The sequence below is a fragment of the Halyomorpha halys genome, unplaced genomic scaffold (assembly GCF_000696795.3).
Source record: "Halyomorpha halys isolate HHAL.00 unplaced genomic scaffold, Hhal_1.1 Scaffold15.1, whole genome shotgun sequence".
NCBI classification, from domain to species: domain Eukaryota; kingdom Metazoa; phylum Arthropoda; class Insecta; order Hemiptera; family Pentatomidae; genus Halyomorpha; species Halyomorpha halys.
This window is the reverse complement of record NW_027108914.1, coordinates 841256-859342: the sequence shown is the minus strand read 5'-3', so window position 1 is coordinate 859342 and position 18087 is coordinate 841256. Positions and strand designations below refer to the sequence as shown.

At 31.2% G+C, this 18087-nt stretch overlaps 2 protein-coding genes across 2 annotated transcripts in view; one reads left to right on the top strand and one right to left on the bottom strand.

Moving 5' to 3' along the window:
• Positions 1-17874, top strand: part of Scr (Sex combs reduced) — a 91639-nt gene extending 73765 nt beyond the window's left edge. Inside the window, exon 2 of the mRNA XM_014419605.3 lies at positions 17440-17874. Coding sequence (XP_014275091.1) covers positions 17440-17732 — 293 coding nt within the window. The 3' untranslated portion in view covers positions 17733-17874. The remainder of the gene's footprint in view (positions 1-17439) is intronic.
• LOC106680101 (kinesin-like protein Klp10A) lies at positions 12982-15003 on the bottom strand. Its single transcript, XM_014419594.2, has one exon. It carries the CDS (start codon positions 14853-14855, stop codon positions 13167-13169), a length of 1689 nt encoding a protein of 562 aa, XP_014275080.1. The 5' UTR covers positions 14856-15003; the 3' UTR covers positions 12982-13166.
• Positions 17875-18087: the final 213 nt, after the last annotated feature.

Sequence of the window (18087 nt, the reverse complement as noted above, 5' to 3'; positions counted from 1 at the left end):
TGTGTGACAACAGATTATTTGTCTGAGCTGCGATGTGAGAGTTATATTTTCAGAACCGTCCACCAAGGATTTGGAAATAACCGTTCTGTTCATTGTCAGGACATTTTAAACATGGAAGTGATAATTTATAAAAATAACAGAAACTCAAAACGATTAAGAACTAAAATCACAATAATAATTAATTTTAAATACTATTCAAAAGAGGAAAACACACATTCCAGAATAACTGTGTCATGAATATTAATTCAATAGAAATTGTGCCTTGTACGTAAAAATAATGAATCAGAGATAGTGAAAGGAAATCTTTAATTTTTAAAATAAATAAGAACATATATAAGTTCTACAAAACAAACCTCTATAATATTAATGATAGCTTTTAATTATTTTTAAATTCTAATTTTTTCCCCTTGATTCTGCAATGAATTTTTTCCAATAATAAAAAAAACTTACTTTTATTTAAAAATTATATTTACAAACGAAAGTGAGGCAAGCTCATATTATCTATTTCAAGTTAAACATTTCAATTTTCAATTCCTTTAAATAAATTCTGTTGTAAAAGTAAACAAAATTGAATATGTACAAATCGAAAATAAATCTATTTTATATTGATACATATTTAAAGCCAATAATATATTTCGCCCTTACCCACAAAGACCATTGGATTAAAAAAAAAATTAAATTATTAAGCATTAACCACTAATGCTCTTTACTAATTAAAATAGGCTGATGAACAGTTTTTTTGAGATATTTAATTTTAGATGTATTTAAAAAAAAAAAAATGGATTTTTGAAATTACTGAATATGAAATTACTGAGCTATAGGGACATCGTCATGGTAGGAGTAGGGAGATTGAAAAAAAAAATTAAGTTCTTATTGATTACCATTGCTTTGGTGAAATATATTTCACCTAAAATAATTAATATCGTTATATAAAATGTATGATATAATTATTTGTAATATCAATAATTAATTGATTAAAATCAACATTTAATTTAACAATCACAACGTTTTTGGTATTTTCCACATTGAAATTTTAACCTCACAGTCAAAAAATAATGCTCAGAAGATTTATTTTATCTAAATAATTATGAAAAATATTTCAAATTACGGGGAAACTAAAATATTTCAATGTAGTTGGGGAAATCTAAAATGTTCTAATATAATTAGATTAATTATAATATTTTAATAAAACTAGGAAATCCCGTCGAATTGTTGTGATACTAATTGTTGCAGCAATCCTAGTATTTATATTATATAATTCTTAATAACATCGGACAGCACTGTATGACTACAAGAGACAATAGTTTTTTCGTAAATATTACTTTAAAAAATGTATTGACATTCATTACACTGGCATGAATAAATCTGTACATCTGAAACTAATCAACTAATTGTGAGGGTAATTAAAATTTACTACCGTTTCTTTACCAAAATACCAATTAAAGAACAATAAAAACAAAAGGAATCTATAGACAAAATTATAGGTTCGGTTCTAAATTTGCTAGCTTTAATTAAAAATCAGACATAGCGTGACAAAAACCTATAAAACCAGAACGAGCCAGTTATCTGTCTATTAGTAGCAATCAAACACAATACACAAATATTTCACGTTGAGCTAATCCCTTAGCAGCTGTATTCAACAGGCACTTTGGCTCTAAACTAGCTCTTATACAGCTCATAAAATACCTACATATATTTCTGGTGGTGACAGGACAAAAAAGATACATCCATATAATTACCTGGATTAGAGTGGTTGAGTTATAGGCCTTGGGTAGGATGGGGATAGTCGAAAGAGAGTTATATCAAGTCGTATTTTGCATTATTTATTAAAATACTTTGTTCATTTCGTTACCATTATTTTTTAAGTTGTTCTTCGAAGCCTAAAATTATTAATAAATATCCTGTAATAGTTTTAAAATAGGAACATGTTTAAATTATATCGTCATGATACCCGGAACTCTCAGAAACAATCCTGCAACATTCGCTACCTAGGCGAAGAAAATAAGAAAAAATGTCGATTAAATATCTATTCCGTAATTATTGTAAATCACCTAAGCTAACCTCATTTTTTCTAGACTGTTAAAAAAAAAGATATAGTCGTATATTTAATATACTTAAAACATTATTATTTGAAAACAAAACGAAGAGAAATGAACTATGGGTAGAGAGAAATATCGTAAAACTTTCATTTACTATCCCACTTGGGGATGAAAATACGTTGGATGACAACTATTGACATAGCAACCATAGAAATTAGAAAATATTTATTTTCTCCTCTAGTTAATTATCAAATTCTTTCAAACTTATATTGATCCATTTTTTAATACTACCAAGGATGAAAGATGGTTGACTTTTTAAATAAAAAAAATAATTAAAGGTACTTACAATTCGGCACTTAGGTCGTGTATAAAAGATAGACATTGTTGTACTTGATTTTTTTTTTTTTTTTTTTCCAACAACTTTAATTCTCTTTTGCTATGAAAATTAGTATTTTAAGGTGTATCGAGATAGGAATCACCAATATTAACTTTCTCCTATCCAAGAATACAGCATTTTATCAATTACACGAAACATACAAGACAAAAAAAATGTAGATTAATAGATAATTAAATTTTTAAAAAATATTGAGTAAGTTTGGTGTGCAACGTTTTAATTAACCATACATATTTCAAATCTTGCATATTTCAGGCAAAATAAAGAGAGAAAAATTTATTTCGTGTTTTATTCACCGGTTACCAAGAGGAGAGGTTCAAGTTTCCAACTTCAAGGAATATATCAATTGACAAATTGTTTTATTAAGGTGCTCTTTAGAATTTTGAAGTAGTAATAATTATCCAAACATTTGTTAAAATTTTGATGATATGGAAATCGGCTTTAAGGTTTTAAACGATAAAAGGATTCGTTTTTGAATGTTTAAAAATATAACCCCATTAAAAGGACAAATTAAATCTTTAAACTTATAAAAATTACAGTTTTGTATGTGCTTACAAAAAAAAAATTATAATAAATGATAATAACACGGACCAATATTTTTTGAATAACCAATTTTTTCATCCCGAATGATAAAAAAATATGAATAAATTATTAAAGAGTTGTTGTTTTGCTTTCGTTTTCTGTACTGAAAAAAAAAGTGTCTATAGTTGTGCTGAACCCACTTGCAACCTTGTCCGAGGAGTGCAACAAAACCTGAACCCGACGACAACCCCCCAGGTGGATCGGTTGCCGAGTAGGCATTACCCTGATATATAGGACGGTCGGTCGGAAGACGGAGTGGAGTCCCCGAAGCAACTAATCACACAGGAGCTAACTGGTCTCTAATGTCTGTATAGGGCCTCTGGAATTTTGAGAACGCCTCCCTGGGAAACGAAAGATATATTGCTTAATCCTTGAGCGGTATCTTTTGTCCCGTAGCGATTTATAAATTGTTTTTTTCCCTTTTAACAAGAAGACAAAGGTCTTGTAAAAGAGTAATATAATGTGTTAGGCGTGTCCTACACCCTGTGGGTCTTTCCTGTACACGGCACTTCGGAGATTCGTATGAATTTATGGTTTCGCTGACGTACGGAATTTGATTAAAGAAAATCCTTTAAAACCATATATATTAAATTCTTATGGATTAATATTGATAATCAATATGAAGTGTAGATAAATTAATAATACGATATTTCGATGAAAAATAGTATCAAAGATTTATTACAACGATCTATAATGGTATTAAAGATTTGATCTTAAAAAAATAAAGAAAAGTTTGTGAGATAAAGCACAAAAAGACTCAAACCAAAGTGCCCGCCTGCCGGAACATATACTTGCAATAGGTAATAACTCTACATGAACTATGCAACCGGTAATTGTTTTAAGAAGACTAAAATTAAAAGGATTTTTAAAAAATGTTAAGTAGATATATTTTATATTATCTATTAACTGGAAATATCAATATTAGATAGATATAAGTAAATACTAATTTATTTATATCAAAGGACTAAGTTGATTTCTTCTCTCAATCTACTACATAATTTTATTTTTATCCTTTTTAGAACAAATAAAACAAATTTTAACCTTATTTTATGCACATATGCCTTATTTCATTGTAGTTTCAAAATGTGATTATATATAGGATTATCACTATATTCACTAAATTATCGAACAATAACTAATAAAATTTAGAGCCTAAGATCGCATTAACATAGAAGTTAATGCCAGCTTCCTAAATTTGGTACCATTAATTGGGTAATAATTTGGTGGTCGAGCGTGATTCTGACCAAATCACCCCCTTGCACAACCGTGGGGTCTAGTAACAGTACTTCCTTACAAAGTACTGAACCCCTAACCCTTCATGGGTTGTAGCAGTTCAGATTTTAATTTAATATATTATACTTCTTTTTATTATTTAATTTTATTAAAAATATCAAACTACTAACAAATAAAATAAAATAAAAAATACTTACTGAGCTCCTTGCCTGATTCATAACTCATAAATGTGTCCCCAGGTAGACTCTAAAATATAGTAATAAAATAATTTAATTTATTCATACATATACATAGACAAATCAAAAATAATAGAAAAATTAAACCTGTATCGCTCTAATGGATCACTAAAATCTTCACACTCATAATTTTTATTTATTATAATTACAAAATTTCTTCTGGAATAATGTTAGTATGATTTTTAAGGAATTAAATAACAGAGAACCATAAAATTTTTATTTTTAGTTAAGCTCTGAATATAATACAACAATATCCAATATGAGCCTGAAATGTTATGAAGATAACTGTTTGAAGTTCTCACTGCTGAACTAATTAAGACAATTAAAAATTAAATATTTAAACTGCCTCTTTTTCTTTTTCTTTAGAGGATGTTGACAGCTCTTTCACAGCTTCAAGGCTACAGGCAAAGCGATCTAAAGGGATGATAACTAACTGCTGAGGTTAACATTCGGATCCAATTAAACATATATAATTCATGAGCTGAAGAATGATGAAGATGGAAATGAAAGATAAAGCATATTGGAATGCATTAATTACCAGATACATTCGGTGTTTATTAACGACTTTTTTTCTTCAAAAACGCTAAAATGTATGGGAAATAATGAAACCATTATCAGAAGATAAGGATCTTCTTTAACCAATCCATATACCTTACAATGTTGGGGCAGCCTCGATCCATTTCGTGAAACCTTCTCTTCTCTATCCGTGGAAATGAAGTCCACCCATTTGTTCCTGGGTCGTCCATGTGGTCGTATTTTATCATAATTTGGAGTTTGGATCAAGTTTTGGGAATCTATTGGTCAGCATCTTTGCACATAGCCGAACCAAGCTAATTCTTCTTTTTAATATATTTTCTATTAGCAGTTCCTATCCTGTTTCTTCTCTTATTCTTTTATTTCTCAATCGGTCGAATCTAGTTTTACCGAGAACTTTCCTTAGGTACTTGATTTCTATAGCCTGTGTTTGGCTTTCGAATTTTTGGATACTAGCTATAAAGACTTGTTTATACACCGTCATCTTAGTTTGCAGTATTCAACTACACTAGGTGGTACATATTTGATGACTTCCCTAAGGCATTAGTTCATCTCGGAATCCAACCTCCCATCATTTGTAACTTTGATTCGAAGAAATGGGTACACATCAACTTTTTCCAGATTCGAGAATATATTTGATATTTATATCCTTTTTCAGGGAAAAATTAATCCCCATAGACGTCTTACTTTGGATTCCCACTGGCAGCTCCACCATCCGTCCATAACATCACACACTTGGATTTTCTATTTTCCTATTTATGTTTAAAAACTTAATATTATTTATTTATTTTTAAAATTAGCTTATTAAAAACAAAAAGATTAAAAAACTTTAGCTGTGATCTCTCAGTAAATAGTGTTGTCTGTAATATTATCACGGTGATCGAAATGGGCGCATGAATTTGTTGAAGGTAGGGAAGCATTATATTACTGAAGGTATTAAAAAAAACAGTCAGAATCGAAAATACTGTCTTACGTTTTAGACAACAAGGAACAATGATTCAATGTCTATCTGTCGTCAAATCCTTTTTCGGTTATTACAGCTATTGCTAAAAATTTTATCGAAACCCGTTTACTTCATTTGCTTACACATGAGCTTAAGTATTTGTTGTTAACACCCATTTGATCCATTCCATTGGCCATAAATGGAAAGGTTGAGGGGGAAAAAAGCAAAACATGTATATGTTTCAAAACGGAGCATTATTCTAAAATGAAAAATCAAGTATATTCAAAAATAAAATTAATAAAATTCATTCTCAAATCTTGAAATAAATGTAATTATTCACCAAGCCAATAGAAATGGTGGTGACTATCTGCGCAATTTTCTCGGCAAATAAATTTTTTTATTGTCATACATATAAAATAAAAAGTGGGTTAAGAGCAATATTATCAAACGAATCCTAGTTATCATTATGAATGCACTATTTAAACTATATGCAGATATTTCTTATCTTACGTCACTAATCAGTTATTCAAGGACGAAGGCTCATGAAAGTTTATGAAATGCATGCATAGCCGCTAGAATAACATGTAAACTTAAACTCTTTTTTAAATACTCTTTTGTAATCCTGTGAAAAAGAAATTGTATTAACATGGTTTTTAATAATCAAAAATATATTAATTGGTAATTAACTCAATTTATTTAAACGTTCAATTCATCGAAGAAGAAAAATTAAATTCAAACAAGAAGGAACGGCATTACAAGAAGGCCGGTGAAACAGCCTTAATAGAGCTATAAATTTGAATTACTATAAAAAATAAATAAAATAAAAAACCTCTTGCCTCGGCCAGATTTAAATTAACGCAGAATAACTAGGAAATAACAAATTAAAAAAAAGTGTATATATACCCATTTATAAATATATGTATATCTATATGAATGATACACCTATGCTAGAGGCTATCCTGAAATGGATAATCGTAAAGCGATACCCTCATAGGCCCTGACGACGTTTCGAATTTATAAACTGCACCAATAAATAAGAAAGGTTATTTAATTATTGCCCTAACTGGCCGGCGTTACCTCCAGCTTTGCCGAGAGGTTGTACATCAACCGCCGGCTCTCGTACCGCAACTACCTGCCCTGATTAACTGCCCACTGCCACTCGAGGAGGATTAATACCTTTATAATTTAATATCATATTATAATTATTATATGGGCCTGGTGGGGATATATTGTTAAGGAGTGTTGTGAGGAATGAATTATATGCTTGTGTGAAAAAATCGAAATTCTATACTCCAGCTAAAAAAGATATCAGTGATGTATGGTGCAATCAACTAGATGCACGCACTCAGACCGATGCAAAGTTGGGAAAGTATAGTGCAATTAATTTATTTTATTTTTTTTTAAAGAAAAAAATGAAATATTATAAAAAATAAATAAATAAACCTTTATACGTGTAGTTTTATTGGTAAGTACGCTTATCTGCTGCATTAAGGGTCAATAAGAAACCTATGTGTATTTATCGTAGTTTACGAAATTAAAAATAAATTATCTTAAAGGATTTAAATTAAAAATATTTATACTTCGCCAAAGTGCCCTTGAACTTTATACATTCCCCTTCTCTTTTAGTGGAAATGTCTATACGAAATAAGAACTCTTTCACCCAACAATGTCACTTAGGAGTATATTGAAAGTCATTGGAAGCTGGATGTGAGAAAATAAAACCAATAAGCAAATTAACAACAATAAAACTTATTCAATATTTTTTTCACTATAAAATACTAAATCAATCATTAATTATTAATAAAACCTTATAACAAGTGATATTCTAATATTAGAAGAAAAACAAATTTTATTTTCTGTCTCCACATCTATCCCAGAGGACCATTAATGTTAATAAATTGTCTTTATATTTTAATATAATAGATTGTTTTCTTTTCATTGTCCAAAATTTCTTTTGTGGTTTTAGAAAATAAGGACTAATTTTGTGGAATAGATTCGGACTAAGGATACTCTGGTAACATGTGTTTTATGTTTGACCAAGTTATGTTGTCATACTTTTGGTGCATAGAACCTTTAGGACGACTACGGCACCCATATGTAAATTGAAAAGTGCCCTATCCTAATGCGACATAATATAAATTCTCCTCTTCTTGATTTTTTTTGTTTTTGAGGCTCATTTCTTATAATCCAGTTTTATTTTCGATAAGTTTTTTCTCTTGTGTTTATTGCATTTATTCCTGTTTCTTCTCTCTTTCTAGTCAAATGTGATGAATGCTCCACTTTTTAATGTTCCAAGATTCCAAAGTGGGCTTCCAACCAAACCAAGACTCCTCTCATTGCTTTAGCTTCTCTACATACGTATAGTGTTTCCTTAACTCGGGAAATTATATTGGATTTTGTGGTCCCAGAACGTTTTTGATAGCCATCGTGTCTTATTTTTATATTTTGTAATTAAATAATGGTTGTGGTAATATTTCTATTACTAATAACTTAATGGTATTTTTTATTTTTTTTTTAATATATGAAATTGATCTGTTTTATTAAGATTTAGAGTATAATTTTGTATTTAATTTTCGGTTAGGTAAAGTGGAATTATCATTTTAGTAGTATCAGAATATCTATGTAACCTATTACGAAATTGGAGAAAATTACAAAAATGTTTTTTATTTTTATATTTTAAAGGCATTGGAATTTTTCATACAGCCAGGTATAAACTTATTTGTATTACCATTATTTTCACCATGGTTGGGGGTTCAAGTTTTTCATTTTGTGGGACCGCCTCTCAATGAAAAAAGACAACGCCCCAGGCCGGATTCGAACCGCAACCGCCAATAGATCTCATAATGGTAAGACTAAGCCCACCACTGAGCTACGTGCGGCCCAAAAACTTTATTCAATATCTTCTATAAAAATAATTCACCTTACTGGGTATCATCCGCTTACAGAAGTAAAATTTCTTTTATATCCAAACATCACTGGTCATAAATCGAAGATCTCAGGATATTACCAATGACTCTTCAGAATACTCTAAATATTCTTTGGATAAGATCTGTGGAGCCATCGGAAGGACTACCGTGGCCATAAGATATAGTGGAGTCGGTACGATATTGCGCCCCAATTTGTCACCTTGTGTCCTCCTGGTCGGTGGCATTCCTCAGTGCCCATTAGTTCGGCTATCTTTTGTTCTTGGTCGGCCTATTTGTCTGTCTGCCATGTCTGATTTCAACACCATTTTTCACGTCTTTTATTAAAAAAAAATTGATTTCCCGTTACGATTAGTGGTTATGAGCTATTACAGATACTCACCAACACTCCCTTTTGAGTTCTGAGGAAATTCAGGTATAAGTTTTCTATTTTCTAAAGATGATATCGCCTCTTGAAAATCGCAAATGTGAATGAATTTAACATAAAAGGACCATAAATGCCAAAGTGGCATAAGTTCTTTCAAAGCTACAAACACTATGAGAGAGGAAAACATAATCCAAATTATAGTGCTTAAATATAATTTAATCGAATACAAACAAAGTCCATTTCAAGGGTAGTAATTAAATTGATATATAATTATTAAATTAGTATTGTTTTAGTAAGAAACTCTGTATATAAATAAAAATTCTGTTTTTTTCAGTCATTTCCATTTAATTAGAATTATTTTGCGTATTGATCTAGAAAATTGTTATTCACATTTAGAATAATATTATTAAAATAAATATATATTACAATATTAGAATTTTATATTAACTATTAATTTTAACTCCACATAGAATTGACATTTACCTTTCAAAGCCGTCTACAACTTGAAAGGACCGATCCTGCTTACGTCACTACCGTATGGATTACCGACTCCAATGGTTGTCACACACCGCCATTATGGGTCTTGTAAAGCGCCTCTGGAAACGTGTTGCTGCCAATCAATTCGCAATTAAGGGCAACAAGCTAATGGGCAAGCTTTCGATTTTTATTTATTGTTGAGATTGCTACAATAGTGGTTTTTCCACCATTTATAATAATACATTAATTTTTATTTATAGATACTATTAAAATCCTTATATATTCTCATTAGGACACGAATTTACAAATTTTAATAAGTGTAGAAACCAATCTTATAACCCAGCATTGATACTGTATTTCCTATTGGTTTGAGAGTTTTGTAACGCGGTATGGCAGATAAAAAATTCAAGATATATATTGTTGGTCTAGAAAATATATATTTCAAAAGAAAATGAGGATTTAAAAAAAAAAATAAAAATAAGATGTGTATATATTATTTATCTGTAATTACTATATATTTTTTATGAATTTTGGAATCACATCAATAACGATTTGCAATTAAAAGTAAAAATCTACCCCAAAAAATTTTTTTTAAAAATTATAATAAAGTAACCATTATACTTTTGATAAGAAATTGATAATGATTTTAAGTTAATCAGTAATTAAAAGTTTTAAAATTTAGTTTGAAAGTAACCAAATAGGTTATTAGAACAAATTAATGAGGGTGAAATCTACGCCTTTGAGATAGGACTTCCCTCTGGTTCTATAATAAAACTTTTATGACTTTTTATTATTATCCAATGTAATCACAGTAAACATATGTTATCAGTTTAAATCAAGGATTTTGAGTGGATAAGAAAAAAATCATTCTAATGTTTGAAAGCATATTTATTAATACTCCAATAAAGAATTTATTCGAATCTGTTGTTACGTCCCTTAGATGCAGGCCTATTATTGAAGCTGAAATTTTGGCACAGATGAAAAATAAGCAGACACTGTATTTTTTCCTCAACTAACATTTTTTTTACTTTATTTATTAAAAAACATATATTGATCTTAATCAGGTATTTGGATTGTAATATTGAGGTTATTATTTTCATTCGTTGAATTTAATCTAAATTGTGAATTCGATCATTGTTTATTAGGAACATTTCATATTTTAACTATTTTTTTTCTTCTTTGAAGTTTTAATATAGTGGTATAAATCGACACGGTCTATTTGGCTAGACAACTGTGAATTTTAAAATTAATTATGCTTGAATGAAAATTGTATCTATTAGTAAAAAAAAAATAGAAGAAATTAAATGTTAGAATAGTTACTTACGTAGATCAGGTTCGAAATGAATATATCTGGTTTAATTAAACACTCAAATAATACAGGAATCCAAAAAATTGTGATCTGTCATCCTGAACATTTTTCGATAGTCATCCGTGCTGTCCGGAAAGTAGATTGGCATTAGATCCAATAACATAAAATACTCACCACCAATAGGAAGTTCATAATTGCTTATTGGAAAATACTAAATTTTTAAAATTTCATTAAATATATTTTTTAATACTTTTATTGTTATATTCATGATAAAATAAGACAAGGAAAACAAACAATTTGGAAGAACGCAGGACAGACAGCGAGGCTGTGCATTAGGGAGCCATAGCCTGATAGGGTGGGGGAGCCGACAGATATAAATGGTAAAGAAACAGCAGCGCCTCAAAACTGTGTTTATTGAATTCGATCTCCAAGCCCTCACTGCTCGAAGTACCTCTGCGACTATCTTAGCTACAGCATATAAATTCATTTCTGGTATATGATGATAATAGTACATTTCAATAATATATTATAGCAATATATACAAAAGTACAAGTAAATACATACAAAATGATAATTAAAAAAAAAACATACAAAATGATAATTAAAAAAAATCACACTGATTCCAAGTCCTAGCAAATTTTCCGATGCAGCTCCATATAACTATTTTTGTTTTCTAAAAATCATGTACTTTGTATAAGCAAAGGTTTTTCAAGGTAAAAAAATCCTGGCTTTTATCATGGAATTTTTAGATTTTTATTGGGGCGGGGAAGGATAGAAAATTCCTTCTTATTTTGTTTTTCTTATTATAAGGACAGGACAAACGTCAGACACAAAGTTCAAGTGGAAGGTAAGCAATCTTAGCAGAGCTGAGGGAGTGGCTTGTTTTCTCCTAATGACAGGACATTATCTCCTAAAAAAATACCTTCATCGGAAAGGCATCGCATCATGAATGCAACATAGGCGACATGAATGGGACCATATCTTATCGTGTATAGGCATAAAGTATATCTTGAAAAAATGAGATGTAAACCTAAACAGAGATGGAAATGGCTTAATGTCTATTTTCTGCGACTTAGGAAAAAAAAATAATAATATTGATAGATATAAGTAATTTGTTAAACAATCTTCTATTCGCTATTATTAAATGTATCAAAGTTTAAAAGGAGAAGCCTACATCTTATCATGGGATTTCGGGGACGGTTGGGTGAAATAAATATTTTTACTATTAACAGACCTGATAAACATGTGATTTAATAAACCTCAATGAAAATAGTTCATTCAAACGTCCTGACCATATTATAGTTATGCAAAAAAGAAAAGAATAATAATATTTTTAGATTATAGGAGAGAAGGGAATAAATTTTACTATATTCTTAATGTAATTATGTTTTTTTATATAAGATATTTCGTTTGAATAATAAAATAAAATTCTTTTAAAAGACTTCGCTTATTCTCCATTATTAATTTAAATAAAATAATAATTTAATAATGCCTACAAACATTTCTTATACTACTTTTTTTTATTTTTTTTTTTTTTTATGAACTTTGCCAATGTTGTCTTCATGACTTCTAGTAATGTTCCTTCTACTGTATTAGACATAAGCGATCGAAATTGAGTACAAAAGGATTTAATAAAACCTAAATAAAAAAACACAATAAAACCACAAATAAATTAAGTATTAACATATCCAACTTATTTATTGTTTTAATAAATTGAAATACAAAACTACAAATAAAGTAATCATTAACATATCAAACTTTATTTTATTTTTTTAATAAATTAAAATACCCAAGGTATTTTATATATAAATAAAGATATTTAGTTGGTTAGCACTTTACTTATGCTCGATATCGATTCTCACGGTAACTTTTCTTAACTAATATAATTGCAAATTAAATTATGTCCAATCTAAAAACTGTATTAAAGTAACTGTAAAGATGAGTACTTAGAAAATAAATTATTTAATGCGGAAAGAGAGTATCAACAAGAAATACATTCATATATTTGTAAGCAAACTTCAAATCTCAAGGAGGTAACACATTTTATAACTTGTTAACCAGCAAAAACCAAATAGCATTAAGGTTAAAAGTAATTTACCTATTTGGCTACAAAAAATGTTAAATACATTTATTGGCTAAATAACTTTACTTTTTCATTTAACTGTATGAGATGATTGATTCTGTCTTCTATAATTTGAGACAGACGAGACGCTATTACCGTTTTCTCGTAAAAAGGCTGTTTCATACCTGAGAGAACTTCTATCTCTCGGACATCACACTGGCTACATGTAACCCGCCACGCGTTCAAAGATTCAATGAGATCTTCTTCAGATTTGTCAGGGAGTTGTTGAAGGCAACTAGGAGCGGTTGTTGTATTGCAGTATTGAGTTGTATTGCAAACGAGTTGTTGTGTTGTTGAAGTATTGGGCTCAGTACCCTCTTCGTCCACTAACATTTCCTCGAGTGGATATTCCTGTTCAACGTCACTATCTTCCTGATCGAACTCCGGAATTCCATCAGGCTCTCCATCAGAGCTAAAAGTTAGCTCCTTCACTCTATCGGCGTAGCGCAATGTATTCAAGGAGTGCTCACAGGAGGTCATACCAGGACTGATCATAGCTATCATACAAGTCTTCGTGTTTTCTCCAACGAAGGAGTCCTTCAGCACCTGAGTCAATTTGCTACCTCGGAAGGGCAAGTGTGCCCCTTTCTTGCCCAGTGCCCTGATGCACTCCTTCAGTGACAGTAACGACTTGTTAATGGCTGCTCCTTCCATTCGCGTTACCCTATCTCCTGAAGCTGTATCAGCTCCTCTTTCGTTACCTGCCAAGTCAATCAAGGACAACTTACCATGGATCTGGTGACCTCTCGAGCTCCTCAGTGTGAGTTGGAACACTGCGTGAGACCTAGAGGAGGTAGGGTTGGCTGCTGTCGACCCAGATGTTCTGGCCTGGTTGCCTCCGTGTATCAAGTTTAGAACTGCATCTACTGAGTTTACCACTCTTTCAGTCAAACCAACAACTTGCACATGCTGTTTCCCATCTTCTAGTACTCTAAGTGTAGCTTTATCGGCTAGTAAGTCGAATAGTTTTCCTTGATAAATTTCGAAAAAACTAGCAGTAACAATCAGTTTTAAATGTTCGTATTTAGGTGAGTGGAGATGTTCGAAGACATCTATAGCTGCCATCGCATATATCCCACCTTTATAGTCTTGAGATTTACCACAGAGCTTTCCACCCATCGTATGTGTTTTGCCACTACCAGTCTGACCGTATGCAAAACAAGTTGCCATTCCCCCTTCAAATACTGTGTCTACCAGCGGCTTGGCTGTGAACTTGTACACGGTATCGTTGGAACAGTATTCGTCGAAGGCGTAATCGAATTTGAACTCGTGATTCTCTAAGTACTTAGTAAGATCAACCTTGAGCTTGGGTTCGTGGACTACGATAAGGTCTTTCTTCGGAACAGTTATGACGTCAACATCTTTCTTAGCGAGCTCCCTCCTGTTGAGGGGCCTTTTCCTTACACACACTGTAATGAGGCACTGCTTCATCGGGTCCGAATCCTTCAATGGTTTGATATCCAGAGTGCTGCGGTACTCCTTTATCATCACACTAAACTGCCAATTAGGGTTTCCGGGAAATGCGTTCATCAAAGCTTCTTTTTCTTCCTTCTTTTCAGCTTGTTTTTGTCTCCTTTGTTCTCTTGACTTTTTCAACCTTTCGATTTCAGTCACAACACTGCTCCTTCGTAAACGTGGAATGTTTGACGTTGAAGTGTTGAATGTTTCTTGAACCATCTCAGTGCTGTTCATCATCGAGGAATGTGATTGAAATCTAATACATGCAGGTTAATTCACTATATGTAAATTTAACTTTATATTTGGTATATATTATAACCTCTCTATTTACTGTGTGAGAGAAAACATGGTTGCCTGATTAGTGGAAATATAACATATTTTTATTTTTTTATAGTAAAAATACTAAAAATATTTACATAAATATTTATGCTACATTTAAATTTGGAAAATTAATAACCATATGTCAACAGACGTTTAGAACAAAAATATTAGAAAATTATAACTTAAAGAGTTATACATAAACTTTGTTATTTAATTTATGGTTGCTTATATTTTAATGATTGACTCTAATTACTTCACGTTGTTAAATTAATTATAATCATTCCTTCATTATACTCAAAACAAAATAAACAATAGCCGATATTTTATTTATAAAAAGTATTATATGATTTAATACTAACCATTAAAAATTAAAAATAATTATTCATATCAAAATCAAGTATATTTAAAAAAATAAATACACTCAATTTTAATGCTAGGCAATGGTATAATTAAATGATTTAGGTAATTTAAGAAATTATATCTATTAGATTTAGAAATGTTAATATTATTTTTAACATGTGGCATTTATAACCTTATTTTTACTGTTAATGCTTCATGTAAGGAGAGAGTGCATTGCAAAGAGAAAAAAAATATTTTTTCAATGACAGTTGAGCTGCATTTTTTGTTGAAATAATAACTTTCAGGATAATTCACTTAAATTATTTTTAGTTAAGGCCGTTTTTATTTAGTTTAGGTAATGTAAATCTTAATGTTTTCAGTTCGTACCGTATGTTTTTATTGTAAAGTATTTATTACCAATGCTAATATGCTATGCTATTAAACATATGCCGCAGTGCTCCCCAACATACAGCAGATACCACAACCTACCTTAAAATGCTCTAAAGAAACGACATTTATGTTCATTATGCATTATGTATAATTTTGTATACACATGTTTTTGTTTCAAATAATAAAATTAATAGAAGGGTGAGATAAAATAAACATAATTTCTCTTAATAAATATACATAATCACGGCAATTCAAAACGTTTCTAAAATAGAAAAATTGGACTCAAAAGTTACGTCTCAATCCCTTAAAATTGAAATTGTTGGGGATTTACCATGTTCATAAATAAAGGGACAAGTAGCTCAGCAAGAGACTAAACACCTATTCTCTGAGCCTGGGTTCGAGTCCAGCTATAACTGATAATTATTTATTCACCTGGATCAGCCGTGGAACAGACCTGGGGCACACCCAGTCTTTATAGAATGGATACCCTAAATTGGGGAAAAGCTTGGCAGTTGAGAGTGATCCTGCATGACTTTAGGTCCAGAAACAGTACTTCCATACGAGGTACTGAACCCAAAACCTTTAATGGATTACTGTGGTACAGTTATTAATTTTAATATAAATATATTTTATTAATTTTTAGAGAGAAAATAATGGTTTTTCCCGCCTGAAATCGATCGCTTAGTTAACAATAATATGTTCTTGTATTATAATCCTGTAGCCCAGAAAAATATCAATTGGTCTATTTATATTCCTCAAGGGTGCAGAGCTACAGAACCAATAAGAACAGTCTTTCACGTTGTGCTCGTTCGGTTGTCAGCTGCTATTTTAAAATTAGTTCCTCTCTTGAGAATCTTGAGGAGGTCCCTGACACCCGTCCCTCCCGATCGATAGGATAACACAACCAAGCCTCCAGAGAAAATATCAAATATTTTCTTTGGCCTTGTTCCAGTCCCAGTGGCCTAGGGCGATAGTACCACTTTTCGGATACAAGATTCCCTTTGAACTCTACTTTCCGCCGTCACATCTTGACATAAGTGTCAGAATTGAATAAAGATATTCTGGTCTCCGAAAGCCCAATGTTAGTTTTGTGACAACCTTTTTTTACTTTGAAAATAAATAAGGTAACAAGGAAATTCCTAAGACCTTTTGAAATCTAAAGAAGTTAGAAGTTGATAATCTGTGAAGTGACCTGATTCTGTACATTATGTTATGCAACAATAACATAATTAAAACTCAAAGCAAACATGAATATCAATATTTAATAATAATGTTTTTGTTTTTTTCAAATATATATGTTCTTCTGATGTCAATCGTAGCTCTGGGGTTCTAGCTGAACCATTAAATAGTCCCAGCATTACAATAACAAACCTAATATAATAACAACATCCTTTGTAAGATTCTCAATAGACAAAAAAAGAATTAACGATAACTTCAAACCTGTGGTTATAGTTCTACCGTTATTCTATTTTTAGAAATACAGTGAATACAGATTCTAAAAATACAGTGATTTTTAGAAATATCAGCGAATTACTGAATTAATTAGGAAATATGGGATGGGATATAACTCTTTCAGTGATCTAAGAATATGATGGATTCATAACTTAGAGCCCCTATAGATAAAGATTGCTACTAATTGGTAGTATCTCTATATATTTTCAAATTATTCACGTCTATGTTAGGTGATATAGCAATATATAAGTTTTTCTTAGAATAAGGCAGTTGCTGACATATTATAGCTTCGATTAACATAAGATTTCTTTTGTTTTAGGTACAGTTAACGCTAATGGGGAGACGAAGAGGCAAAGGACCTCCTACACCCGGTACCAGACGCTGGAGCTGGAGAAGGAGTTCCACTTCAACAGGTACCTGACGAGGCGGAGGAGGATAGAGATCGCCCACGCGCTCTGCCTGACGGAGAGGCAGATCAAGATCTGGTTCCAGAACCGGAGGATGAAGTGGAAGAAGGAGCACAAGATGGCCTCGATGAACGTGATCCCTTACCACTACCACATGTCGCAGCCCTACGGGAACCCCTACCAGTTCACGCACCTCACCACCTAACTAGCTTCCGTCATGCCCAACAGCCACGACCTCTGGCAGGAGAGGTATGAGTGATAGGTCTGTAGGCACCATGACGTACCAATCTGTGATCGTGTCCTGCCGCAGCGCTGGGCCACCGAACTATAGTGCTGTGTTGTGTATTGTGAATATTGACATTTACGAATATATCTTCGAAAAGTCCTCAACGAAAGGACAAGAAGCGCTAAAGACTTCTAAAAATATAAATATATATATAAATTAATATATCCTTCTCAGTATTGATATAGTCTAGCAATAAGCGTCGTTCCGATTATTTGTAAAGCTGATGACGTAAGATTGTGTACAGATATGGGGTTTTTGATTATTTAAAAAAAAA